We start from the raw sequence: 27,453 nt of genomic DNA, 5'->3' as shown, positions 1-27,453 counted from the left end.
GGAACCTGAGCTGGGTACCTGTGGCTCACACCTGTAATCCTAGTTACCCAGCAGGCTGAGATCTGAGGAGTGTGGCTCCAAGCCAGTCCAGGTAGAAAAGTCCCCAGGAGACTCTTATCTCCAATTGACCACCCAAAAAATCCAGAGGTGATGCTCTGGCTCACATGGTAGAGTACTAGCCTTGAGCAGAATGAGGCTCAGAACCTGAGTTCAAGCCCCAGGATTGGCAAAAAAAAAGAAAAGAAAGAAAGAAAAAAAAAAAAGAATGGGATCTCCCCAAGCATTTACAAAGAGTATACACCTTCCATTCTTCCTACAAAAGCTACAGGCTGGGAAGGTGGCTCAGTGGTAGAGCATTTGCCTTACATGCCTGAGGCCCTGAGTTCGATTCCTCAGTACCACATAAGCAAAAAGAAAAAAGCCAGAAGTGGCGCTGTGGCTCAAGTAGTAGAGCGCTAACCTTGAACTGAAGAGCTGAGGGACAGCGCCCAGGCCCAGAGTTCAGGCCCCATGACTGGACCAAAAAAAAATTTACTTTCCTACAAAAGCTACAACAAAGGAAAAGCCCAGCCAAAGAAAATGAAGTTAGAATTTCTTTCTTGGATGAGCCTACATAAAGCATGGCAAACTTTAATGCTTTTAAATCAACTGCCAAGAATTTTAAACTATCAACAAATTCAGAGAAAGAGTGTACTTAGCCAAATTCCTTTTTACCAGTTGGTGAATTCTGCCAGCATCCTATTCTAAGCAAAGTGGTTGGAATACTCAGGAATGAGTAATAACATTTTGAGATCTCTGGAAAGGGACAGAGAAGAAAAAGACCACGAAGACAAAAGCCATCCTGGGTCAGAGAAGAAGAGCTCATTTAATTTGTATAACACTAAGAGATAGAAACAATAACCTTGATGCTGATGAAATTCCATAAGGAATTTCAAATCATAAGGAATGACAAATATCTTTTGTTTTTTCCTTTTTTCTTCTTTGCTGGTCCTGGGGCTTAAACTCTCATCTTGGGTGCTGTCCCGAACTTTTTTTTTGCCCGGCAAGTGCTCTACCACTTAAGTCACAGTGCCACTTTCGGCTTTTTTGAGTAGTTTATTGGAGATAAGAGTGTCATGGACTCTCCTGCCCAGGTTGGCTACAAATGGCGATCTTTGGATTTCAGTTTCCTGAGTAGCTATGATTACTGTGCCCGGCTCATCTTCCAACCTTCCCACAAACCAATTCCCTTTCTAGTTCACTCAAGGCAGAACTCAGATCCCTAAATGAATTAGGCTGGCAGTACAACGCTGACCATAATAAGACATGAACTCCTTTAGCTGATGATGAAATGAGAGAATGGGACTTTTATCTCCAATTAACCACCAGCAAACCAGAAGTGGGGCTGTAGTTGAGCTGTGGTAGAGAGTTTGCCTTGAGCTGAAGAGCACAGAGACAGGGCCCAGGCCCAGAGTTCAAGCCCCACTATCAACAAAAATAAATAGATAAATAAAATACATTTTTAAAATGGCCTTTTAAAAAATGGCCTGATCTGTAACTTCAAGTTTGGACCCTGGAAAACTGGCAATTAAAATGGGCACTTGAGAATGATGGATGACACAGAGGCAAGTAGCAGTGACCCATCAGTTATGGAACAGTTTATAGAAAGTTTAGAGTGGCATGTCTCTGCTGCCAATTGGAGTAAACAAAAAAAATGAATGGATAGTGAAACTCCCTGGTAGAAAATTGATGGGGGTCAGGCTGGAATTCAATGCAAAGAAAACCAAGAATAGTGTGTTGGGCTGTATTAAACATTATTTCTTTGAAATGTGTTATATTCTGTGTAAATGAATGCTATAGAAATGAGGACTTTGGTTGATCTAATACTCATATTCGTGGCTACTGCAGCATTTCTCTGACTAATGATTTGATGTTGAAACAAGTAAGATACTCTCATTGAAAAAAATCAGCCAGGTGCCAGTGGCTCATGCCTGTAATCCTAGCCACTCAGGAGGTTGAGATCTGAGGATCACAGTTCAAAGCTAGCTAGGCAGGAAGGAAAGTCCTTGAGACTTTTTTTTTTGTCAGTCCTGGGGTTGAACTCAGGGCCTGGGCACTCTCCTTGTGCCTTTCTGTGTTCAATGCAAGCATTCTACCACTTGAGCCACAGCGCCACTTCAAGCATTTTTTGTTTATGTGGTACTGAGGACTGGAACCCAGGGCTTCATGCATGCTAGGCAAGCACTCTACCACTAAGCCACATTCCCAGACCCTCCTTGAGACTCTTAGCCTAGTTAAACACCACAAGCCAGAAGTGAAGCTGTGGCTCAAGTGGTAGAGTGCTAGCCTTGAGTGAAAAAGCTCAGACAGCATTCAGGCATATGTGTATATGTGTGTGTGTGCATGCATGGATACATATGCCCATACTCACACACACACACACACACGTACACACATACACAGAAATCAGTTGGGTGCCAGTGGCTTGTACCTGTAATCTTGTTTACTCAGGACACTGAGATCTGAGGATTGTGGTTCAAAGCCAGCCCAGCTAGGAAAGTCTGTGAGAATGTAATCTCCACCAACAAAGCCAGACGTAGAACTGTGGATTAAGTGGTAGAGCAATAGCCTTGAGAGGGAGGAAGAAAAAGCTCAGAGATAGCATCCAAAACCTAGGATTAGCAGTAAAAAATATAAATTACTGCGTGCCAGTGGGTCATGCCTATAATCTTAGCTACTCAGAAGGCTGAAATCTGAGGATCACAGTTAGGAGCCAGCCCAGGCAGGAAAGTCCATGAGACTCTCTTCAACTAACCACTAAAAAGCTAGAAGTAGTATAGTGAATATTATGGAATATTGACATAGTGTGTGTTATTGACTACTGACATAATGTGTACTGATGTAGTGTTATTAAATACTAAAATAATATGCTATTAAATACTGACATAGTATGTTATTGAATAATGTGTTATTGAATATTGATATGTTAGGCTATTGAATAGGAATATATTAAATGTATGTGTGCTGTGAAATGACATGAAATGTTACTCTGTAAAATTAGGAGTTAGAACTGTGGAAGATAGAGATAAGGACACACCAGGAAGTCTACAGAGCTATCACCAAAGCAACTAGTCCAACAGATAACCAGACCCAGCCAGAGGCAAGCCAGCTCTGCCCTCATCAATTGCCAGATGTGATCAGAAACAAAGCTGCCATCCAGGCAACCCTGATAATCAGATACAGCCACAAATGAAAGGCCCACCCTAAAACATATAAAAACCCAGGGCAGCAGAGACCCAGCCAGACAGCCACCCTGAGTGAGGTGACCCTTCACTGGAGCCGGCCCTGGCAAGGCGGTTGCTTCTCCCTTGGTGGGCTTCGTTTGACCTCCAGACCAAGTGATGTGCCACATAAGCTTCCCTGGGTAAGGGGCATGCTTAGTAGAATTAGGCATCACAGTTAACTATTGGTATGGATTGTATTTGAAGTGTTGAAATAAATTAAGTTAAATGTATTGTCTAAGCGTGTTGCTATACATATGCAAACTCAGCACAAGTGGAGCTGTGGTTCAAGTGGTAGAGTGCCATCCTTGAGTGAAAAAGCTAAAGTAAGCCCGGCACCAGTAGCTCATGCCTGTAATCCTAGATACTCAGGAGGCTGAGATCTGAGGATCATGGTTCAAAGCCAGACTGGGCAGGCAAGTCCATGAGACTTTTATCTTCAATAAGCCACTAGAAAACCTTAGAAGAGGCACTGTGGCTCAAGTGGTGGAGCGCTAGCTCAGGGACAGCGCCAAGGCCCAAAGTTCAAGCCCCACAGCTGACAAAAAAAAAAAGCTAAAGGAAGTGGTGCTGTAGCTCAAGTGGTAGAGCGCTCGCCTTGAGCTGAAGAGCTGAGGGACAGCGCCCAGGCCCAGAGTTCAAGCCCCATGACCGACAAAAAAAAAAAAAAAAAGCTAAAGGACAGCACTGAGCTTTAGTTCAAGCCCAGTACCAACACAAAGAAAAACAAAATATAAAACAGAGTGTTATAAGGTTATTTATCAGCGAGATACAGAGAAGCCACACTTTAAGAGGCCTAATTGAGAATCTTTATTAAAATGCCGCCGGCATCTACAAGTGGACTCATTGTAAGGAAATGCCCACCTCGCAGATCCAGGGCAGCGCCTGCGCAGTAGGTGAGGCACCGCCCACTTCTGTCCCCCCTCCCTATATAAAAGGGTCTCCAAGGAGCCAGGTGGTATCATTTTCTCCCTTTCCTCATGAGAATTTGGCCTTCTCAGCTCTGCTGGCAATAAATCTTTTCTCCTACTTCACTTCTGTCCGCGTGGTCTTTTGGGTTACTTTCTTCGGGTTACTTCCACCTAGTTGTACATGTTCTCCTTCATTTTGGTGGCCCGTACGGGGTTAGGCTCCCGGTGGATTAGCTCCCCCCAAGGACTGGGAGGGTCCTGCCAGCGACCCAGGGACTTAACCCACTATTCTAGAACACTGAGCTGGTTTCCTACTGACCAAACGCCTCCTACACGTCCTCCAGTGGCTGATCAAGTCCTATCCCCCAGGTAAGTGAAGTCTAGAGGCTTAGATTTCACTGTGCAAGTTTTGTGCCTCTCTCAGGGAACTTCAGGGCCCCCACGCCCCTAAAACTTGGCCAAGTATCTAAGCCACATTTCTAAGGGCCTCCATGGCTGAGGGACACCATGGGGAAATGTGATGACATTTCCCACTGGTTGTTTCCCACTTTTTGAGCCAAATTGCACTGCATAGGACACTGCAGCAGCTTCTGGTTCCAGATCACTTACCATGGGCGGGACACAATTTAATAGTCCTGACATTCCTCAGGACTCCCCCTTGGGTTGTCTCCTAAGTAATCTAGAAATGCTTAACCTTGAATCTGACATTGATTCACAGGAGCTCATACATTTCTGTCTGGAGATCTGGCCCGAATATCCACTGGACAATCAGTCCATGTGGCCCATTCATGGGACACTGGATCCTCATATTATACAGAATCTGACCAACTTCTGCAGGCGGTTGGGCAAGTTAAAGGAGGCTAGCTACATAGATGACCTCTCTGTTTCTCTCCTTTCTCCAAACTAAACTTCTTCCTGAGTCCTTACGTTCTCCTGCCCAACTCCTCCTGGCCACAAGGCCACCAGCTTATAAGCCAGACTCTATTCCAGATCCGGCGGATGAACTGCCACCATTTCAAACATGTGGGGCAAAGCCCCTCTTGTTGCGCCAGGAGGAGGTGGGACTTCCTCTGGAGGAGATGAGATTTCCACCAGCAGAGGTGGCAGCCCCCTCCCTCACCATTGGTCTGGCACACCCCAGCCCACCAGTCACCTGTTCCCACACGCTCCACTCCCCCACCAACCAAGGCCAAGGCCCCCTTCCCTCAGCACCCTCTCCTCTTCCACAGGACAAAAGCACGCCTGGCCTGGCTACTGTGAACCAGCTGTCTCAGCTGAAAGATGCCTTGGAGGCTGTTGTGCATATTCAGAAACATTGAGTACCGTCTGTACTGAGGCCCAAGAGCCTGCTCCAGATCAGAGTTCTACCTCAGCCCACGTTCTCCCATTAAGTGAGGTGGCAGGGGCTGATGGTATAGTCACAGTGCATGCCAGTCTCATTAAATGACCTAGCACAGATCCAGATGAGCCTGGGATCTTTCTCCACGAATCCCACCGCCTACATCAAGGAGCTGTGGCATGTATTCCTATCGTATGAGCTAACCTGGCATGATGTATACATAATCTTGAGTAATGCCCTCTACCAGGAGAACAGCGGGATGTTTGGGAAAAGGCCCGCCACTATGCAGATGAGACCCACCGGACCACCCCCAGTCACCCAATTGGGACTGAGACAGTGCCTGACCAGGAGCCTCACTGGGATTACAATTCCCGGGTGGTCACCAAAGGTGAAACCAATTTATTGCCTGTATAATGGAAGGTCTCAAACAGGTGGGCCGCAAAGGCATCAACTATGACAAAATGGCCACGGTCATACAAGACAAAAATGAAAACCCATCTGCCTTTTGGGCCGGACTGAGTCAGACCCTCCTTCAGTATACTAACCTAGACCTTGAGTCTGTGGACGGACAACGCTGCTTAATGACTCATTCTATTAATCAAGCCACTCCAGACATGTAGGATAAATTTAAAAAAAACTGACAGGGGATCCCTAACACCCGCTAGTGAAGCTATGGAGGCAGGCTTTAAGGTGTATCACGGCAGGGAGGAAAAGGCCAAACAGCTCAAGTACCAGATGCTAGTCCAAATCTACCAGCTTGCAACCAACCCCTTCCTGATGGGGTCCACCTGAGCCCTGCTATGTCTGTGGTTGAAAGGGGCACTGGATGGAAACCTACCCCCTGAAGAAGCTCTGCTACTGATGTAGCCTGCCAGGCCAGAGGGGCCCAGCCTGCCCACAGCCATGTGAGCCAATCCGACCATGTCCCAAGTGCAAAGTTTCAGGGCATTGGGCCGAGGACTGTCCATCATCCTCTCAGGGACAGTGGCCATCCACTAAGGCCCCATCGCCCCCTCCTGGCACTCTGGGACTGGCAGCCAGAGAAGACTGAGGCAGCTCTGGACTCCTGGCTCTGACCACTCCCATCACCGAGCAGGAGCCCAGGGTGACAATCATGGTTGCAGGTTGGATGACCTCACTTTTGGTGGACACAGGGGCTATGTCTTCAGTGCTCACTGAGTTCCAGGGCCAGCGTACCTAACCGATACCTCCATAGTTGGGGTGGAGGGAAAACCTTACAACCGCCCCACTCCCACCCCATCATTTGTCTTTTTTCAGGAGTGACCTTCTGTCACTCCTTGTTATTCCCCACTGCCTCGTTCCACTGCTGGGCAGAGGCCTTTTGGCCAAATTTGGAGCCTCTATTACCCTACGCCCTTCCCAATTGGCACAACGTGATATTGATTCAGCCTCCCCCGCAATCTCCTTGTTGATGGCTTTATAGACGCACCTAGTGACCCCTCAGATTTCCCTTTTCCACCCTCTGAGGTGGACCCCAAGGTGTGGGATACCCACAAACCCTCTATTGCTAAACACCATTCTCCTATTCATATGTTTCTGAGGGACCCCCAATGCTTCCCTCCACAACCCCTCCTTTGCCACCGTCTTCTGGAACCAATTATAAAAGACTTAGTAAGAAAAGGGCAGTTATGCCTCACTAACTCTTCCTATAACACCCCCATCTTAGCCGTAGCCAAAACTAATGGTTCGTTCCTCTTGGTTCACGACCTTCACCCTTATAAATGCTGCTGTTATCCCCCAACACCCCGTTGTGCCCAACCCCTATACGCTGCATTCCACAATCCCAGTGACGGTTGCCTTTTATTCAGTATTGGATTAAAAACACACCTTTTTTACTATCCCTTTAGCCCCCTGCTCCCAGGACCTTTTTGCCTTTTCATGGACTGACCCGGTCACCCAAGCCTCAGCTCAGCTCACCTGGACTGTGCTGCCGCAGGGGTTCTGGGATAGCCCCCATCTGTTTGGCCAAGCTCTCGTATGGGACTTTAGAGACCTAAATTTAGAGCCATCCACCCTGATCCGGTATGTGGATGATATTCTCCTCTGCAGTCCTACCAAGCAATTGTGTTACAACCCTATAGTAACACTTCTTAACTTTCTGGCCTCCCAGGGATATTGAGTCTCACCCAAGAAGATACAGGTAGCCAGGTGCCAGTGGCTCATGCCTGTAATCCTAGCTACTCAGGAGGCTGAGATCTGAGGGTCATGGTTCAAAGCCAGCCTGGGCAGGAAAGTCTGTGAGCCTCTTATCTCCAATAAACCACTAGAAAACCAGAAGTGGCACTGTGGCTCAAGCGGTAGAGCGCTTGCTTTGAGCTGAAGAGTGCAGGGACAGTACCCAAGCCCAGTGTACAAACCCCACGACCGACCAAAAAAAAAAAAAAAAGAAGATACAGGTTGTTCAGCAGTCTGTGACTTATCTGGGTGTTCAACTCACTCCCACACACAATGCCATCACTGTCCCCAGGAAACAACTGACTACTAACTACCTACCCCCTCCACTAAGTCAGAGCTTCTCTCCTTCCTGGGTCTAGCTGGCTATCTCAGGTCTTGGATTCCTAACTACTTCCTTCTAACACGCCACTTATGTGAAGCAGCTAAAGAGCCATCAGAAGAACCCCTTAGATCCCCCTCCTCTCTTATTCCTCCCTTCAGGGGATTCCAACGGGCCTTATTACAGGCCCTGGCTCTCAGGCTGCCGGATCCTTCATGCCTGTTATGTATGGCTGCCCACCTTTGCCTCTCCTATTTCAGACCTTGGACTCCCTTTTGCCCAACCCTCAACGCTGTCCTCTCTCCTTCAACACCTGCACACTTTTTCTGGAAGTATGTAGACCAGTATGAATCAGCCCTCCACAGTGCTCTCCCAGCCTTCCATCAAGGCTGGGGACCTAGCGTACATTTCAAGAAATTACCTGCCAGGGGTACCTAGTTCCACCAAGCTCTCTGCTAAGTGGGAGGGACCCTACTCAGTAACTCTCTCTACTCCCACAGCTGTGCAGGTTCAGGGCTGTCCACATTGGATTGACATCTGGCATGTTAAACGTCCTGTGCCTGATGGGCCCTCATATATATCTGAGCCAACTGAACCGCCATCTCTACAGATAAAAAAGAGTCATCGAGGACCCTGCTCTGGACAAGTAACATCTTCATAACCATCATGACCCTGGTCAACTTCATGTACAGTACCTGGCACCTCTTTTCCCCTTACAGTGCCCCTTCTCAGCAGGAAGTAGCTCCAGAAGAAAAGACCTTCGCCCATATTCCCTGCCCAGTACTGTACATATTAAACCAAAAAGGGGAGAAATGTAAGGAAACGCCCACCTCTCAGGCCTAATCTCTGCCCTCCATGGCAGTGCCTGCACAGTAGGTGAGACATCTCCCACTTCCGCCCCGACACAAAAGGAGTCTCCAAAGAGCCAGACAGCACCATTGTCTCCCTTTCCTCATGAGAACTTGGCCTTGTCAGCTCTGCTGGCAATAAAACTTTTCTTCTACTTCTGTCCATGTGGTCTTTTGGGTTACTTTCTTTGGGTTACTTCCCACCTAGTTCTACATTTTCTCCTTCACTCATAGCCTCCAATGCTGCTAGCACAGACCTTTACAGGCCCAAACCACATAGGCTGTGAGGAATTAAACCTAACAAAAGTGTTTTATTTAAGCAAAGTAAGCCAAGAGAGGAACAACTAAAGACTTAGGGCAAGAATTCCCTGGAGCAAGGTTTTTTTTCTAGAGCTAAACAACATGACATATCTGCAAATCAAAGAATGATCTCTAGAGTTTCTATTAAGGCGCCAAGATGGCAGTGAGGACAAGATTCCATTACTTAGAGCCAGTATACATATTTCAAAAGAACAACCACAATAACAATAACAAAATCACTGTTGTAGGCATCTATCAGTAGAAGCAGGTGCTTGCTGAACATCTTTCAATGCACAGAATGGCCCCTCACAATACTTCTTCCTGTAGGTCAAAGAGAATAAGTGGAAGTTAACACTAGTAGCAAACTTGTTTTATTTTTATTTTTTTAAAAGAAAGATGATGTCTCACCTTCTAAGATCAAGAAAAAGAAACATCATTATTATTGAGTAAAATAGAGACATGCCTTTATTTTTATGCAATTTGAGATGTGAACAGAGGTAGAAGGAGCAAATTCCTTATGGCTGGAAATAGAAATACTGATGTGGTAAGCATGGACTGTGGTTGAAATGTTGGACTTATGACCTGTCTCGTGTATGGTTTCTAGAGTCTGTGATCTGAAGACTAGGTGAAAGGGAAAGAAGGGAGGAGAAAAAGGAAGGGATAGTTGCAGAATTTCTACCTGCCCTGATTCTGAAGGTAGCCAGGACAAGAACATCAATCACTATTACAGCACAGCCCACCTGGTGAATTCCAAGCAAAAGTCAAATCAGAGAGCAAATTCCCAGCTCTGCCTTATAGCATGTGATTTCCATCAACTGTGTCTCAATCAGCCCTGGGAGAATGGCTGGCCTATAAGTCTGATGTGTGATTCGTTAAAGGTAAGGTAGACAAAGAGCCTTACTCAAGAGTATTACAAATGGTGAGTGCTTTGTTATGACTGGATTTCATCATTTTTGCTCTGATCCCTCTGGTTTCTGATATACGAGCCAGGTAGGTAGTAAGGAAACCTGAAGTCTGAGAAGCCTGGCTTGCATGTGTATAGTATCAAATTCTATACTGCTAACACTAAAGGACAGCCTTATGACAAAAGGCAGGGTCTGGCTGACCTATACCTCCAGAAGCCCATAACAAGTAATAGTCCTAGTGTGACCAAGTTTAAAAACACCCACATAACCTGTGGGAGCAGCTGACCATACAATCTAGTTTCTAAAAGTCAATGACACATTACCCAGTTACCAGGACTGACTGGTTACCTTATTTCTTCATAGATCTCCATAAAAAAAATTTGAGGTCTTGGGATCTCTCTCAGCACAGCTTTTTTTTTTTTTGGTCGGTTGTGGGGTTTGAACTCTGGGCCTGGACACTGTCCTTGAGCTTTTCAGCTCAAGGTAAGGGCTCTACCACTAGAGCCACAGCACTACTTCTGGTTTTCTGGTAGTTAATTGGAGCTAGGAATCTCATGGACTTTCTTGCCCAGGCTGGCTTTGAACCGTGCTCCACGGATTTCAGCCTTCTGAGTAGCTAGAATTATAGGTGTGAGCCATGCTTGGCTTTTTTTTTTTTTTTAACTTTTCTAATTATTATTAAGGAGTTGTACAAAAAGATCACAATTCCATAAGTCAGGTTATGAGTACAATACTTATAGGGCATGTTACTTTTCACTTTCTTTTGCATTAATAAATCTGTTTCTGGCCATGAGCCTATGGCTCATGCCTGTAATCCTTTCTATTCAGGAGGCTGAGATCTGAGGAGTATGGTTCAAAGCTAGTCTGGGCAGGAAAGTCCATGAGACCCTTATCTCTAATTACCACCAGAAAACTGGCTCAAAGTGGTATAGTGCTAGCCTTGAGTGAAAAAGTCAGGGACAGCACTCTGGCCCTGAGTTCAAGCCCCACAACTGACAAAAAATAAAAATAAAAATAATAAATCAGTTCCTGCTTAAATCATCTCTGTGTTTATCTTTGTATCCTTTCTCTGATATAAATATGAGCCCTGGTAACACTTTGGCAAACTAGGCCAGGAGACTGGAAGGGAATCCTACTCAGTAGGATGGCTTTATTTTTCTCTGACTCCAGTAAACCTACTTGATTCCTAATCAATGTAGGAAGGAGGACTTCCTTTTTAGTTTTTTGCTTCCATAATGGTGGAGGTTTACTATTTTGGTCTGGGAGGACCAAATCATTATTAGTTCATCTGCAAGTACAGGGTTAACATATAAAGATTTTGAGCTCTTTGTATATTTTCTCTTCCTTCTGTCTTCTTGTTTGTACTAAGATAATTTTGCTATTCAAGAGAAGACCAGGGCTGGGAAGGTGGCTCAGTGGTAGAGCACTTGCCTTGCATGCATGAGGCCCTGGGTTCGATTCCTCAGTACCACATAAGCAGAAAAAAAAAAAAAAAGCTGGAAGTGGCGCTGTGGCTCAAGTGGTAGAGTGCTAGCCTTGAGCTGAAGAGCTGAGGGACAGTGCCCAGGCCCAGAGTTCAGGCCTAGGATCGGACCCCCCCCCCAAAAAAAAAAAAAAACAATAGGAAAAAAAATGCATGAAGTCATGCTCTTTAAAAATCCCTTAAGGAAGTAGCGCTGTAGCTCAAGTGGTAGAGCACTAGCCTTGAGCTGAAGAGCTGAGGGACAGCTCTCAGGCCCAGAGTTCAAGCCCAATGACCAACAACAACAACAACAAAAAATCGCTTTAAAAATTCAATCTGGGGGCTGGGAAGGTGGCTCAGTGATAGAGTGCTTGCCTTGCATGCCTGAGGCCCTGAGTTTGACTCCTCAGCACCACATAAGCAAAAAGAAAAAAAAAGCTGGAAGTGGTGCTATGGCTCAAGTGGTAGAAAGCTCGCCTTGAGCTGAAGAGCTGTGAGACAGCGCCCAGGCCCAGAGATCAGGTCCCATGACCAGACCCAAAAATAAATAAATAAAAATAAAAATTCAATCTGGGCTGGGCACAGTCATGAATGCCTGTAAATCCTACCTCCTCAGGAGGCTGATATCTTGAGGATTGGTGTGCACACACATGTCATGTGAACATGAAGACTGACCTATTTGGACCTTGAGGTATAGTTTAAGTGGCAGAGCACTTGCCTTGCAAGTGCAAGGCTCTGAATTCAAGCCTCTGATTTCTTCTCTTCCTAGAAAGGTTTTCCTACTCTAAAATAATTTAAAAATCTTCCCAAAGGTTCTGCTTAGAACCCTCATAGTTTCATTCTCCATATTTATCTCTTTCATCTATCAGAACTTTTTTTGTATAAATAGTTAGGGATCAAGTTTATTTTTTTCCAGTTGGATACCTACATGTTGTAATACTTTAATACGCCATTTTCCCCTTTCTCTGCTGATTTTAAATGGTATTTTAAATCATATCTAAAGCTGGACATTGGTTCTTTTTGTTTCTTTTGGGGGGCAGGGTTATGAGGCTTGAACTCAGGTCCTGGGTGCTATCTTTGTGCTTTATGTATAAGGCTAGCCCTCTATCTTTTTTTTTTTTTTCTTTGTCAGTTGTGGGGCCTGAACTCTGGATCTGGGCACTGTCCCTCAGCTCTTCAGCTCAAGGCTAGTACTCTACCGCTTGAGCCACAGCGCCTCTTCCAACTTTTTCTGCTTATGTGGTGCTGAGGAATCAGACCCAGGGCCTCATGCATGCAAGACGAGCACTCTACCACTGAGCCACCTTCCCAGCCCCCCTCTATCATTTTGAGCCACAGCTCCACTTCCAGTTTTTAGGTGGTTAATTGAAGATAATGATTCTCAAGACTTTGCTGCCTGGCCTGGCTTCAAACTGTGATCCTCAGACCTTAGCCTCCTGAGTAGCTAGGAGTATAGGCATGAGCCACCAACGTACCAATGTCCAACTCCCATGAGAATTTTATCCCCCAAAAAACCTACAGAAATGGGGCTGGGAAGGAGGCTCAGTGGTAGAGCGCTTGCCTTGTATGCATGAGACCCTGAGTTCGATTCCTCAGCACCACAGAAGCAGAAAAAGCCAGAAGTGGCGCTGTAGTTTAAGTGGTAGAGTGCTAGCCTTGATCTGAAGAGCTGAGGGACAGCTCCCAGGCCCAGTGTTCAAGCCACATGACCGACCAAAAAAAAAAAAAAAAAACAAAAACCCAAACCCAAAACCAACCAAACAAACAAAAAAACTACAGAAAAAGCCAGTAGTGGCACTGTGGCTCAAGTGGTAGAGTGCTAGCTTTAAACAAAAGAAGCTCAGGGACAGCACCTAGGCCTTAAGTTCAAAGCCCCAGTACTGGCACACACACACACACACACACACACACACACACACACACACACACTACAAAAATCACATCTAAATATCAATGGTTTAATATTTTGGTACAACTGCATGATGGTCTTTGGACTGTAACACTTAATTATTGCTTTTAGCAAACTATAGCATTTTTCCATAAGTCTAAGTAATTTGTATTCCCCTCCTTTTTTTGTGGTACTGGGGAGTTTGATCTCTATGACCTTTTGCTTGCTAGGCAGGTGCTCTACTACTTGAGCCATATGCCCAGCACTGTGTTCCTTCCACTATCTTTTCTTTAGTTTGTGTATACTTCCCTGCCTCCTAAACTCAAGGAAAACTGAACACCGTTAAAAAATAAATTTATGAATACATTAACCACCTTTCTACATAATAGGTATATGGTTATGGTTATATAGTTAGTTATATTATTCTTATTTCTATTGTTACTCAAGTTTTGAGTAAAGCAAGTGGAATATATCAACAAACTCAGTGAGAATTTATTTCAAAAAAAAATTCTAAGCCATGGCTGCTGATTTTTACCTTTAATCCCAACTACTCAGGAAATGGACGTAGGAATATTGCTTTTAGGGCTTATTAGGGCAAAAGTGCATGGCCCTATCTGAAAAATAAAATATAAAAAGCAAGAAGGGGGCTGGGAAGGTGGCTCAGTGGTAGAGCGCTTGCCTAGCATGCATGAGGCCCTGGGTTTGATTCCTCAGCACCACATAAGCAAAAAGAAAAAAAGCTGGAAGTGGCACTGTGGCTCAAGTGGTAGAGCGCTAGCCTTGAGCTGAAGAGCTGAGGGTCAGTGCCCAGGCCCAGAGTTCAGGCCCGACGAGGGGACCCCCCCCCCAAAAAAAAAAAGCAAGAAAGGAGCCTGGCACCAGTGGCTCACGCCTGTAATCTTAGCTACTCAGGAGGCTGAGATCTGAGGATCCCCGTTCAAAGCCAGCCCAGGCAGGAAAGTCTGTGAAACTCTTATCTCCAATAAACAACCAGAAAATGGGAAGTGGCACTGTGGCTTAAGTGATAGAGCGCTTGCCTTGAGCTGAAGAGCTCAGTGACAGCACCTAGGCCCCGAGTTCAAGCCCCATGAGTGACAAAACAAAAAGCAAAAAGGGCTGTGGGCCTGGCACCAGTGGGAAGGCTGCTCAGCAAGCAAGAGACCCTTTCACACCCCAGTAGCACTAAATATACATCTATATTAAAATATAAATAAGTGTACCCTATCTTCCAGGAGTAGAGGTTGAGGGGCCAGGAGAACACTTTCTCCCAGAAAAGAGATGCCATTGAGGGTGGAAGAGGGAGGAGGCAGTGACTCGTTTCCCTCAGTTCTCCTTGCCACTAAGAGGACGGCTATCATCTTTCCTGTAGCCCCTCCCCTCCAGGACTACATCTCCCAGGAGGCTGTGCTGTGCTTTGACAGTACTCGGATTTAACTAGGATTCTGGGCTCTACTTAGCGCTAAACTCTTGCTGACTGCCCAGGCGTGAGAGGAGCAAGAGACAGCCATAGCAGCCAAGAATTGGAGCCAGACCAGGAGCCCGAGACGGAATTAGGTTTGAAGCTGGAGCAGCAGCAGTAACAACGGAAGAAGTGGAAAGATGCTGGTTACTTTAGTACTGCTCACTTCCTTCCTTTCACTCTTGTATGTGACAGCTCCATCCATCAGGTTTGTCTTGATTTAACGATTCATAATAGTAGTTTACAAAGCTTCCTCAGCTGCTAAAAGAGAATGGAAGGGAGGGGGAGGGGGAGAAAGAGCAGGGGGGAAAAAAGCAGGAAGGAAGGAGAGGTTATAAATGCCACAAATGAAAGTGAAAAGGAAGATGGGCGGGGGAGGGGGGGAGAGCTGCACTGAATTCTGACTCTTGTGCTAGGCTGGGCGGGGGACTCTGCCAAGCACTTCAATTTAGGCAAATCCTCTCTTTCTCTCTCTCTCTCTCCCTCCCTCCCTCCCTCTCAGCCCCCCCCCCCCCCTTGCTTGAATTCTGGATTTTTTTTTTTTGAGTAGTTTATTAGAGATGAGCCTCGTGGAGTTTCTTGCCAAGGCTGGTTTCAAACCGTGATCCTCAGATTTCAGCCTCCAGAATAGCTCAGATTACAGGCATGAGCCACTGGTGCCTAGCACTCTTTCGTACTTCTAGTTACAAGTTTCCCTGCTGAGTTAAACACCAGGCACCCTGGGAAGGAAATGTACTCTTGGATTCTATCCTTAAAAAAAGCTTAGGGATGGCTTTTCAGCTGTGAGATTTCTGGAGGTGTCCCCCCCAGAATTTGTGTTCAGAATGAAGATTTTTAAAAACTGCTGCTGATAAAGAATGTTAAATGGACATATGGAGGACTGTCTGTCTAGGTCTACACATTGAAATCTGGGCCCCCATCCCAGTTCTACCACAGTTAGAACTTCTCCAAGCCTCAGTTTTCTTCATTGTAATGTGGAAATGATTCTGAAATAGCTGAGAACACTAAAATAAATTATATCTGGGACGTGCCTTGCCTGCTCCTGGAAATTAGGTGGTGGTGGTGCTCAGGAAGTATTGTTTCTGATCCCCCTCAAGAAGTCAGCAGGTGAGATTTTCTCTGGATGCACCCATGGCAGAAAGCTACTGAGCATGCTCTGCTCTCTGAAACTGGAGTGACAACCGTGGTAGTATTTGTGAGTGCCACCCCCAAGATTATGAGTCTTCAGTTACTATGACAATGCTCACTGGAGACCTAGGGCTCAGGACTACAGATTCTACTAATCTCTATCCTGCATATTTTAAATGGTAATTAGAAGAGGAAGCAGATCTCCAGGAGCTGCTAGAAATAAGCATGAGGTATCTTTGTTATCTGACAGCACTTCACTCAGTTTGCCCAAGTCATCACTGTAGACTCCATGTGACCTTCCCAATCTACACTTTATGAACTGGCCCCTACCTTGCCCAGTAGAAAAATGTCCCATGTAGTTGGGCACCAGTGGCTCGCACCTGTAATTCAGCTATTCAAGATGTTAAGATTTGAGTATCATAGTTCCAAGCCAGCCTAGACAGGAAATTTCCATGAGACTCTTTTCTTCAATTAACCATTCAAAAGCCAGAAATGGATCTGTGATTCAAGGGGTTGAGCACCAGCCTTCAGTAAAAAAGCCAAGAGACAGCACTCAGGCTTGAAAGAAAGGAAAAGAAGGGAAGAGAAGAAGGCAAGAAAGCAAGGAAGGAAGCAAGGAAGCAAGGAAGGAAAGAAGGAAGAAGGGAGAGGAGGGAGGGAGGGAGGGGAAGGGAAGGGAAAGGAAGAAAGAAAAGATAGAGAAAGGAGATAGAGAAAGGAAGAAAGAAAGAAAGATAGAAAGAAAAAGAAAGAAAGAGAGAGAGGGAGGGAGGAAAGAAGGAAGGAAGATAGGAAGGAAGATGGTTCATGCAGATTAGCTTCTTCAAGGACGCTGACTCTTAACTTAAAATGCTCTCTTTGGGGCTACATGTCTTCTTTTTCTACATCTCAATTTGGGGTTGGGAAGGATGATGTGTGATGCTTTTCTTTCCCGTGCTGACAGGAAGTTCTTTGGTGGTGGAGTTTGTAGAACAAATGTGCAGCTTCCTGGGAAGGTGGTGGTAATCACAGGTGCCAACACGGGCATTGGCAAGGAGACGGCCAGAGAGCTGGCTCGCAGAGGTGAGTCCTCCCTCTCCTGCCTTTTTCACTGGGACTCATTCCACATTTCCTTACCTTTCCTCTTGGGCTTGGAGGCTCTGGCAAGAATTCAGGGAACCTGGGACTCAGATCTAATGTGATATTAATTTATTGTCAATCAGTCATTCTAACTGGAGAAACTCAGCAACATTAACTATTGGAGGATAATACCAGAGGTCCCAGTTGGGAGTTAAACTGACAGTTAAACTGTCTTGACCTCAGGAGCTCGAGTCTACATTGCCTGCCGAGATGTACTGAAGGGGGAGTCTGCGGCCAGTGAAATCCGAGCAGACACGAAGAACTCCCAGGTGCTGGTACGGAAACTGGACCTCTCTGATACCAAATCCATCCGTGCCTTTGCTGAGGGTTTCCTGGCAGGTGAGACTCCAGAGGGTAGTGAGGAAAGCAGGAATTGGAGTACGGGAATGGTTGCTGTACCCTGATCTTACTGGACTGGTTCTGCTGTGGGAACCAGCAGGACAGGGAGCTGGCAGAGGGACAGAGGGTGGAGAAGTTGGGCAGGATCCTTATCAACTCTTTGTTCTTCAGGGGGAATGATGAAGATGTCAGCATCCTGTCTGGACTTGTGTCTTGGCATCAAGGCTTGGTCTGATGCTATTTCCTTCTTCCATCCAGAAAGTCAAGCTTCTGTGGCAGAAGCATTAGCTGAGTTTGTACCTTTGCCCCAATTCTCCTAGGTCTTAGGAAATGTCCAAAGACAATAGAATCCATAAGGAATAGGACCAGGTCTGTCTTGCTTTATTACTGGATTCCTAGGGCCCCATAGTGGGGGCCTGATCCATATTTGGTAGTTAGTACACGGTGGCTGATTGAAAGAATGAACAATGTCCAGGAAGATAGGAGCAACGAAAATGAGAACCCCAGTGACAATTATTATTGACTATCCCTGAGAAGGCCTGGGGGGGGGGTGGTTATTGACTGCTGAGACAACACCTTGGGTTAGAGGAAAGGAGCCAAACACTTCCTGCCTCAACAAGAAGTGTTTGTGCATAAAGGCAACCAGCAAATGTTCAGAACTGTGACAGCCAGCCAGCGCACTCCTCACTAACCATGAGCTTTCCTTGGTTGTGCTTAATAGAGGAGAAACAGCTCCATATTCTGATCAACAATGCGGGAGTCATGATGTGCCCCTTTTCTAAGACAGCAGATGGCTTTGAAACCCACCTAGGAGTCAACCACCTGGGTAAGTATTCTTGGCTGGTTAAAAAGTGAGGCTCCTGTCCTTTGTCAAAAGATGACTCTAGCCAGGCACTGGTGGCTCATGCCTGTAATCCTAGCTACTCAGCAGGCTGAGATCTGAGGATGGCAGTTCAAAGCCAGCCTGGGCAGGAAAGTCCTCTTCAGAGCTGAGGGACAGTGCCCAGGCCCAGAGTTCAAGCCCCACAACCGAGAAAGAAAGAAAGAAAGAAAGAAAGAAAGAAAGAAAGAAAGAAAGAAAGAAAGAAAGAAAGAAAGAAAGAAAGAAAGAAAGAAAGAAAGAAAGAAAGAAAGAAAGAAAGAAAGAAAGAAAGGAGGGAAGGAAGGAAGGAAGGAAGGAGGAAGGAAGGAAGAAAGGAAGGAAGAAGGAAAGAAAGGAAGAAAGAAAGAGAAAGAAAGATGAATACACCAGTGCTGAGGGCCACTGGAGGTCCCCATGGAACCCACAAATTTTAGACTTCCAATATACTGGACACAGTGCTTGTTTTCATGGTCTTTCTGACCAACTATTATATACATAGGGTGAAACTCTCCTGCCCATATCTTTAAGAAAGCCCTAGTCACACACCAGTGGCTCACACCTGTAATCCTAGCTACTCTGGAGGCTAAGATCTGAGGATTTTGGTTTGAAGCCAGCCGGGGCAGGAAACTCAGTGAGAATCATCTCCAGTTAACCACCAAAAAGCCAGAGGTGGAGCTGTGGCTCAAGTGGTAGAGTGCTAGCCTTGGGCAAAAAAAGTTTAGGGATAGCACCAGGCCCTGAGTTCAAGCTCTAGCAGAGAAAGAGAAAGAGAGAGAGAAACAGAGACAGAGAGGAAGAAAGAGAGAGGGAGAGAGAGAAAGGGAGGAGAAGAGGGAGGGAGAAGGAAAGAGGGAGAAAAGTAAGATGGAAGAAGTCAAGGAGGGAGGGAGGGAGAAAAGGACCAATTCCAGGAGATACCAGGGAGAAAAGCAGCTTTCTTGGATTGGGCAGTGGCAGTACGAGGCTTGCTAGGAGGGCCAGGCATGAAGGTTTGCAGGAATCTGACTATAGCTAGAGGAGTCACATACCAATGAGGGCCAAGCAAACTAAGGCCCACTCAGAGAACTTGAGGTACCAAAGAGGTTGAGGTTCAGAGTTCAAGGTGATGGTTCTAGAGAAGAAAGTGTGGAAAATGTTCTCTGATCCTAGGAAAATGTTCTTTTCCTTAACTAATTTATTCTTCTTCCATATGTGGGTCCACAGTTGTGCCATGGTTGTCAGAGGGAAGTTGGGAACAAGTAGGTGGCTGGTTTCCATGATCAAGGCAAGGGCAGAGGTCAGAGAAACAGCGGATGCTGAAATCCTGTATCAGTTTGTATGCTCCGAGTCTAGGCTGTCTTCTTACCCTCTAATCTTCCTGCTGGCTCTCCTTATAGGCCACTTCCTTCTCACCTACCTGCTCCTGGGAAGGTTAAAGGAATCTGCTCCGGCACGAGTGGTGAACCTGTCTTCAGTGGCTCACCTCATGGGCAAGATACGCTTCCACGATCTTCACGGTGATAAGCGCTACTGTCGTGGTTTTGCCTATTGCCACAGCAAGCTGGCCAATGTACTTTTCACTCGCGAGCTGGCCAAGAAGCTCCAAGGTAAACCTAGAGAAAGAGTCAGGATTAAAATAATACAAGCAGCATTTTGGGTCAGGTTATAGGTTCACAGAAATTCTGGAGTCAGGCTGTGGAAACATGTATATTTCAGTAGCAGCTCTGTGTACTAAGAAGGATGAAGTTACAAACAGAATAGTCCCCTTCCCTCCCGAGAAGCTTAACATTGAATAGGTGCTAGAAACCCCATTAAATCTACCTTACACCCATCACATTTATTTTTGTGTGTATATACAGTACTGAGATTTGAACTCAGGACCTCATGCTCTTGCTTATTTTTTTTTTTTTCCTGTGCTCAAGGTTGGTGCCATTTCCCTCCACTTGGAAGCTTTTTGCTGGTTAATTGGAGATCAGAATCTTTCAGATTTGTCTCCCTGGGCTGGATTTGAACTAGGATCCTCAGATCTCAGCTTCCTGAGTAGCTAGGATTACAGGCACAAGACATCGGCACTTGACCCCAGCCATCACATTTTATCTTATATCTGTTTTTCATATTATTCTGATATCAACCCTTTGTGATAAGCAGAGCAGATGTTATTATTTCTTTTTTTTTTTTGAGGTGGGGACAAAACTGGTACCCAAGAAAATGGCTGACTTATAGTAAGGTAGTAAGGGAAGAAATCAGAACTGGATTGTGGGTGCTCTACTCTAAATCTGGGGTGGTGCTTCCTCCTGTGTGTCATTTGCTGAGGTCACATAGTGAACCAATCTACACTTCCAGGCTCAGGGAGACAAGGCTCCATTTGGGGCCTTTCCACAAAGCTCTGTGTGTATGTGTGCATGCCCCCTTAATCCCCCAACTCTGTCTTCTAAGCTGTAAAATGAGCTTAGACTAATTCTTTACCAATGATTCTGTGCTTGCTGGGGTTTTACATGAGCCGCTAGCTCTGACATCTGTGAATCAGGGAAGCATTTATTATGCTAAATTAACCATTTGGGGGAACAAAAGCCTTTACTCTCAGAATGCCAAAGGCAGAAGACTAGTCATAAAAATTAATAATAATGATGTAAGAGCTGTGCACCAGTGGCTCATACCTATAATCCCAGCTACTCAGGTGGCTGAGATCTGAGATCACTGTTGAAGTCAGATTGGTGGACAGGAATGTTCATGAGCTTTTTTTTTTTTTTTTTTTTTGTCAGTAGTGGGATTGAACTCAGGGCTTGGGCACTGTCCCTAAGCTTTTTTGCACAAAGTTAGTGCTCTACCATTTTGAGCCACAGCACCACTTCTGGTTTTCTAGTGGTTAACTGGAGGTAAGAATATCACAGATTTTCCTGCCTGGGCTACCTTTGAATAACAATCCTCAATCTCACCCTTTTGAGTAGCTAGGAGGCATGAGCTACTGGTGCCCAGCTGTCCATGAGATTTATATCTCCACTTAACCACCAAAAAAACCCCCAAAGGAACCTGTCACTGCTGGAAGCCAGTGGCTCCCGCCTACAATCCTAGCTACTCAGGAGGTTGAGATCTGAGAATCTTGGTTCAAAGCCTGGCAGGAACATCCATGAGACTCTTCAATTAACCACCAGAAAACTGGAAAACTGGAAAACAAATGTTGTGAGGGTTAAATGAGCTTAAGCCATACAGTACAAAAAGCACACAAGCTTCCAATTCTTAAATGTTTTTGCTTGTTTTGTTTTGTTGAATCAGGGCCAGGGCCTGGGTGCTGTACCTTAGATTTTTTTTTTTACTCATGGTGGATGTGGTACCACTTGAGTCACAGGTTCCTATTTTTTTTTTTTTGGCCAGTTGTGGGGCTTGAACTCTGGGCCTGAGCCCTATCCCTGTGGTCTTCAGCTCAAGGTTAGCACTCTACCACTTGAGCCACAGTGCCACTTCCAGCCTTTTCTGTTTATGTTGTGCTGAGGAATCAAACCCAGGGCCTCATGCATGCAAGGCAAACGCTCTACCACTGAGCCAACTTCCCAGCCCCCCTCACAACATTTTTATGAGGTGGATACTCTTACTCCCCTTCCCATCTATAAATGAAGAGACAGGCATAGGTATATGGAGCAAGTTTCCTAGTTGAGCCAGGTAGCTTGGAACTGGAGGCCACGTAATCAATGTTCAGACTTCCACCTTGCAGCCTGTTAGGTATGACCTCAGGCACTTTGCTTAATTTCTCTGTGACTCAGTTTCCTCAGTTCTAAATGGGCATCTAAATGTTGACTACCTTGAAGTCTTTTTAAGAATTAAATGAGAGTTTGGCTCACACCTGTAATCCTAGCTACTCAGGAGGCTGATGTCTGAGGATCAAAGGCAGCCCAGGCAGGAAAGTCTTATCTGCAATAAACTATTTAAAAAAGAAAAAGAAAAAGGCCAGAAGTGGTGCTGTGACTCAGTGGTAGAGTCCTTACCTTGAGCAAAAGGAGCTCAGAGACAGCACTCAGGCCTAGAGTTCAAGCCCCAAAACCAACAACAACTGGAAAAAAAAAAAGAAAAGGGATTACATGAAAAGACTGGCATGGTTGTACACATCAATAACAGCTCTTGGGCAGGCAGAGGCAGGAGGATCTCAATTTGAGTCCAGCCTAGGAAAAGTTAGTGAGAGTCTTTCTCTAAAACAAAAAGGACTGATGGTCTAGCTCAAGGGGTAGAGCACTTGGGTTAAATCCCTAGTAACACACACACACACACACACACACACACACACACACACACACACACGAATTAAGTGACACAATGCAGGTAAAGAATGTTGCACAGGCCGGGCGCCAGTGGCTCACGCTTGTCATCCTAGCTACTCAGGAGGCTGAGATCTGAGGATTGTGGTTCAAAGCCAGCCTGGGCAGGAAAGTCCGTGAAACTCTGACCTCCAATAAACCACCAGAAAACTGGAAGTGACATAGAGGCTCAAGTGGTAGAGTGCTAGCCTCGAGCTGAAGAGCTGAGGGACAGCACCCAGGCCCAGAGTTCAAGCCCCATGACTGACGACAAAAAAGGAAAAAAAAAAAAGAATGTTGCACAGCCTTTATTCATAATAAGTAGTGAAAATCATGGTGCCACAGTAGTGTCTTGGGGGACAGGTTAATCTTCTATGGACTCCAATCCCTCTCAATCTGTACCTCATAAAAATGTGCATGCTGGGCAAATGCAGCACTGCACTAGGCTCAATCCTCTTCCAAACCCTCTTCCAAACAGATGGTTGCCATAGAAAGGAAGAAAGCTGCCAGGTGCTGGTAGCTCATACCTGTAATCCTAGCTACTCAGGAAGTTGAGATCTGAGGATTGTGGTTTGAAGCCAGCCCAGGCAGGAAAGTCCTTGAGACTCTTCTCTCCAATTAACCACCAGAAAACTGGAAGTTGAGCTGTGTCTCAAAGTGGTAGAGCGTAGCCTTGAACAAAAATGCTCCAGGATAGTTCCCAGGCCGAGTTCAAGCCCTGCAACCGACACACACACACACACACACACACACACACATAACCAGAAACAAAAACAAAAACAAAAAGAAAGTCCCACCCACAGAAATAAAAGAGACGTCGCTGGGAATTCTTAGTAGTAGTACTTAAGCTGTAGTATCAAGGTGACATTGAAGTAGGATCCTTCCTTTGGAGCATAGAAGACTGTGGATTTTTCTAGAACAGCTCAATTCTGGCTGGCCAGCAGTAGGTGCCAACCCTAGGGTTGTGTTTCTCGAGTCCCTTCTCTCCCTGTGTACTTTCTGCCGCCTTGTGCTGTGCGGTGGTCTCACTGTGCCCGCTTTCTGCCCTAGGCACAGGAGTCACCACCTATGCGGTGCACCCGGGCATCGTCCGCTCGGAGCTGGTGCGCCACTCATTCATACTGTGCCTGTTCTGGCGGCTCTTCTCTCCCTTCATCAAGTCAGCATGGCAGGGGGCACAGACCAGCCTGCACTGCGCGCTGGCTGAGGGCCTGGAGCCTCTGAGTGGCAAGTACTTCAGGTGTGTAGGGGCAGTGTGCGGTCTTTCCATTGGCTGGGTGAGTGGCTTGGTGTCCCGCAGCTGAGTTTGTGCCTGATGGAATCCAGGTTTGGGCTGAACCTGCCAACAAATACGGTTAGCTTTCCAAGGGAACGTGTATTAGAAATAATATTAGAATGAACTGTTTTCATGTTTTATACCTGTGTGCTATGGTTTCACATCAGTTTGTAGCTATTAAAGACTCTCCCTGTTGGTTACGCTAAGGAAAGAACATTTGTGAACCCCTGTGGAACCTTCTCTTGACTGATTCTACTATTTCCTTCCTTCCTTTTTTTTTTTTTTGGTCAGCCGTGGGGCTTGAACTCTGGGCCTGGGCGCTGTCCCTCAGCTCTTCAGCTCAAGGCGAGCGCTCTACCACTTGAGCTACAGCGCCACTTCCGGTTTTCTGGTGGTTATTGGAGATAGGAGTCTCACGGTCTCTCCTGCCCGGGCTGGCTTTGAACCGCGATCCTCAGATCTCAGCCTCCTGAGTAGCTAGGATTACAGGCGTGAGCCACCAGCGCCCAGCTCCTTCCTTCCTTTTTGGTGTGAGCACTGGGGCTAGAACTCGGGGCCAGGGTGCTGTCCTGTAGCTTTTGCATTCAAGGTTGGTTCTCTTGAGCCCCACATTTACTTCTGGCTCTTTTGTAGTTAATTGGAGGTAAGAGTCTCACAGGCTGGCTTGGAACTCTGATTCTTAGATCTCTTCCTCCTGAGGTCTGTCATCCTAGTTAGGATTACAGGTGTGAGCTACTAGAGCCCAGCTATTCATAGTCTTTTGATTCTAAGCCAGGCGCCAGTTGCTCATGCCTATAATCCTAGCTACTCAGGAGGCTGAGATCTGAGGACTGTGGTTCAAGCCAGCCCAGGCAGGAAAGTCTGGGAGACTCATCCCCAGTAAACCACCAGAAAACTGGAAGTGGCGCTGTGGCTCAAGTGGAGAGCACTCGCCTTGAACTGAAGAGTGCAGGGACAGTGCCCAAGCTGAGTTTAAGCCCCACAACCAACAGCAACAACAACAAAAAAATTGATTCTGCTCAGCAGAAAGTGTTGGACAAGGTCTCTTCCCAATGAGAGTTCTGTCTCCCAGTGTTGTCAATATGGGCGTTGTCTGTTGGAATATAGAAACAGACAGTACTGAGCAGATTCAGCACTGAATCTTATCACAAATTCCATGTGCAGTAGGAGTTTGAGGATAAAGGGAAGTCCAGGATTAAATCACGTTCCCACTCCATGATTTCATCCAACCCAGTCTCCCTGGTTGCCTGCTCTGTTCAAGGCTGCCCATCATTGCCCCGATTGCTAAGTGAAGCATTGGAAATAACCTCAGTATCTAACCATCGGGGAATGGATAAATGTCTAAGTGATTTGTGTGTGTGTATTAATTTATAAATCATCAGAAACCAGAGAGGTAGATAACTTTATCTCCATTTTACAGATGCAATTGAGGTATAGGACAATTAAGAAACATGCCTGTGTCCATGGTTTGTAAGTTAGAAGACCAAGGTGTACAGCAGGGCAGTCTGACTCCAGACCTGTGCTGCTCTGTGTGGGCTGCCATTATCTGCATGGAGCCACTGAACACTTGAAATATGACTGCTCAAGTGAAGATTTGCTGTAAGGATAAAATGCAAACCAGATTTTGAAGACACAGTATGACAAAAGAAATGTAAAATATTAATTTTTATGTTGGTTATATGCTGAAATGATTCAGCTATATTGGGTTCAATAAGATTCAGTACTGAAGTTAATTTCATTCATTTCTTTTTACCTTTTTTAGTGGAGGGCAGGATCACACTATATAGGCCAGACTGGCCTCAAATTCTATCCTCTTGCTTCAGCCTCCTGAGTGCTGGGATAACAGATGTGTGCCACTATGTCCAGCTGCTGCCGCCGCTGCCTCTTCCTCCTCTTCCTCCTCCCCTTCTTCCTTTCTCTTCCTCCTCCTCCTCTTCCTCTTATTCTTCCCTCCTCCTCCTCCTCTTCCTCTTATTCTTTCCTCCTCCTCTTCTTCCTTCTTTCCTCCTCTTTCTCCTCTTCTTCCTCTTCCTCCTCCTCTTCTTTCTTTTTTTTTTTTTTTGTGTGCAGTTCTAGGGTTTGAATTCAGGACTTTTTGCTCAAGGCTAGTGCTCTACCAATGGAGCCACAGTACCACTTCTGGCTCTTGCTGAGTAGTTTAATGGAGTTAAGAGTTTCGTGGACTTTCCTGTCCAGGCTGACTTTAAACTGTGATCCTCAGATGTTAGCCTCTTGAGTAGTGAGGATTACAGGCTTGAGCCACTAGCCTTTGGCAAAGCCCAGTTTTGTATTCTATCCTACCCTATTATCCTGCTAGCCCCCAGTACCTCCAAAATAAACAGCGCTTAGTTTAGGACTCACAGGATGCAAGTGACTCTGGATGGAATTCAGAGTTTTCAAACACTTATATAAGAAAAATAATTTTACCTTTCATTTCACAAACCTCCCTTTGAAATGTAGCATTTCCTTCCATTGTGAACACAGGCAGGGAGCAATGTGCATGACTCGGTCACCCATGGAATTATAGATATGCTTGTGTCACACTGCAGTCCTTGTAGATGTCCCATGATGTCCCATTCTGCTCTCTGCTACTTTGGAATCTGCTGGCTACTAATCCTGGTTCTGGGTCTTGTTGTAGAATATATGAATGAAGAAGCCTGTTTTAAAATATTTTAAAATGCAGTTTAATATAGTTTCTTAGAATCTGGTCTACTATATATTTGGAACTATATTCTGAGAAAGAGACCACCAACATTCCCATACGGTCAATTCTCACTCCTATTATCCACCCACGGTCTTTTCCCTCCAGTGACTGCAAGAGGACCTGGGTGTCCCCACGGGTCCGAAATAAGAAGACAGCGGAACGCCTGTGGGATGTCAGCTGTGAGCTTCTAGGAATCCAGTGGGAATAGCTTGTGGGAAGGCCATGGCTGTATCAGGCCCAACCCATGCCATCATGAAAGAAGACCAAAGAGAAGGCCAACCCTAAAGGATTGTCTTGTTGGCTGTCTGATGTTGCTGTGAATGCTGCCTGTTCTCATCCTCCTGACCCTCCTGGGAACCTTTAAATACACAGCCCTGCTGTGAAGCGACATGGCACAAGACTTGCACATGTACTGACCATTCTTGAAGATTTAGAGAGTCGGCAAGCTTCTGTATTAAGAGGACTGGACAGATCCCAGGCTGGACGTGAAGTGTGTATGTGGGAGGGAGTTGGGAGGGGAGTGGAAGAAGAACCTAAGAAATTAGATCTGTTTCCTCAACTTCACTGGAAACACTAAGTATGTGAGCGCAGCTGAGGTTCCAGGTGCATCAGCATTGCATATTTCCAGGGGAAATATGCCTCACAGTCTTGATGGGCTTCTTTCCTCTTTGAATGCAATACAGATCTGGACCCTGGAATCTGGATAACAGGAAAATCATGGATGATTGGACCAAATTTTCTTCCATTGGGAAGTTGGGAGCCACTCCCAGATGTGAAGCTGGGCCTTCTCATTTTCTGTCATGTACATGATCTCCTTTTTCTAAAGAGTTCTCTTCACCTCCATTTTTAGAGAAAAATAAATATTTATATTCA

General features: G+C 45.8%; 1 protein-coding gene across 2 annotated transcripts; it reads left to right on the top strand.

The window, feature by feature from the left end:
• Rdh12 (retinol dehydrogenase 12) lies at window positions 1-27,453 on the top strand. 2 transcript variants are annotated; one of them, XM_042691829.1, is made up of 8 exons: window positions 1-14; window positions 14,983-15,095; window positions 16,959-17,077; window positions 17,318-17,473; window positions 18,195-18,299; window positions 19,712-19,921; window positions 23,651-23,840; window positions 26,686-27,453. In XM_042691829.1, the coding sequence occupies exons 2-8, from the start codon at window positions 15,028-15,030 to the stop codon at window positions 26,786-26,788; spliced, it is 951 nt and encodes a 316-aa protein (XP_042547763.1). In that variant the 5' UTR covers window positions 1-14; window positions 14,983-15,027; the 3' UTR covers window positions 26,789-27,453. The 2 variants fall into 2 exon arrangements, with proteins under 2 accessions (XP_042547763.1, XP_042547762.1); XM_042691828.1 differs by lacking the exon at window positions 1-14 and having other exon boundaries at window positions 14,873-15,095.

Source organism: Dipodomys spectabilis, unplaced genomic scaffold (assembly GCF_019054845.1).
Source record: "Dipodomys spectabilis isolate Male_0828 unplaced genomic scaffold, ASM1905484v1 ptg000146l, whole genome shotgun sequence".
In the NCBI taxonomy this organism is placed as follows: Eukaryota; Metazoa; Chordata; class Mammalia; order Rodentia; family Heteromyidae; genus Dipodomys; species Dipodomys spectabilis.
Note: the sequence above shows the minus strand (reverse complement) of the source record. Positions and strands in the feature narration are given on the sequence as shown.

What these genes read in the sequence shown, in the direction of transcription:
- Rdh12 (XM_042691829.1), top strand. Translation starts at nt 15,028, where the DNA reads ATGCTGGTTACTTTAGTACTGCTCACTTCCTTCCTTTCACTCTTGTAT. An exon ending in CAGAGAGCTGGCTCGCAGAG is followed by an intron (nt 17,078 to 17,317) that starts GTGAGTCCTCCC and finishes TCTTGACCTCAG; the next exon opens with GAGCTCGAGTCTACATTGCC. An exon ending in GCTGGCCAAGAAGCTCCAAG is followed by an intron (nt 19,922 to 23,650) that starts GTAAACCTAGAG and finishes TTTCTGCCCTAG; the next exon opens with GCACAGGAGTCACCACCTAT.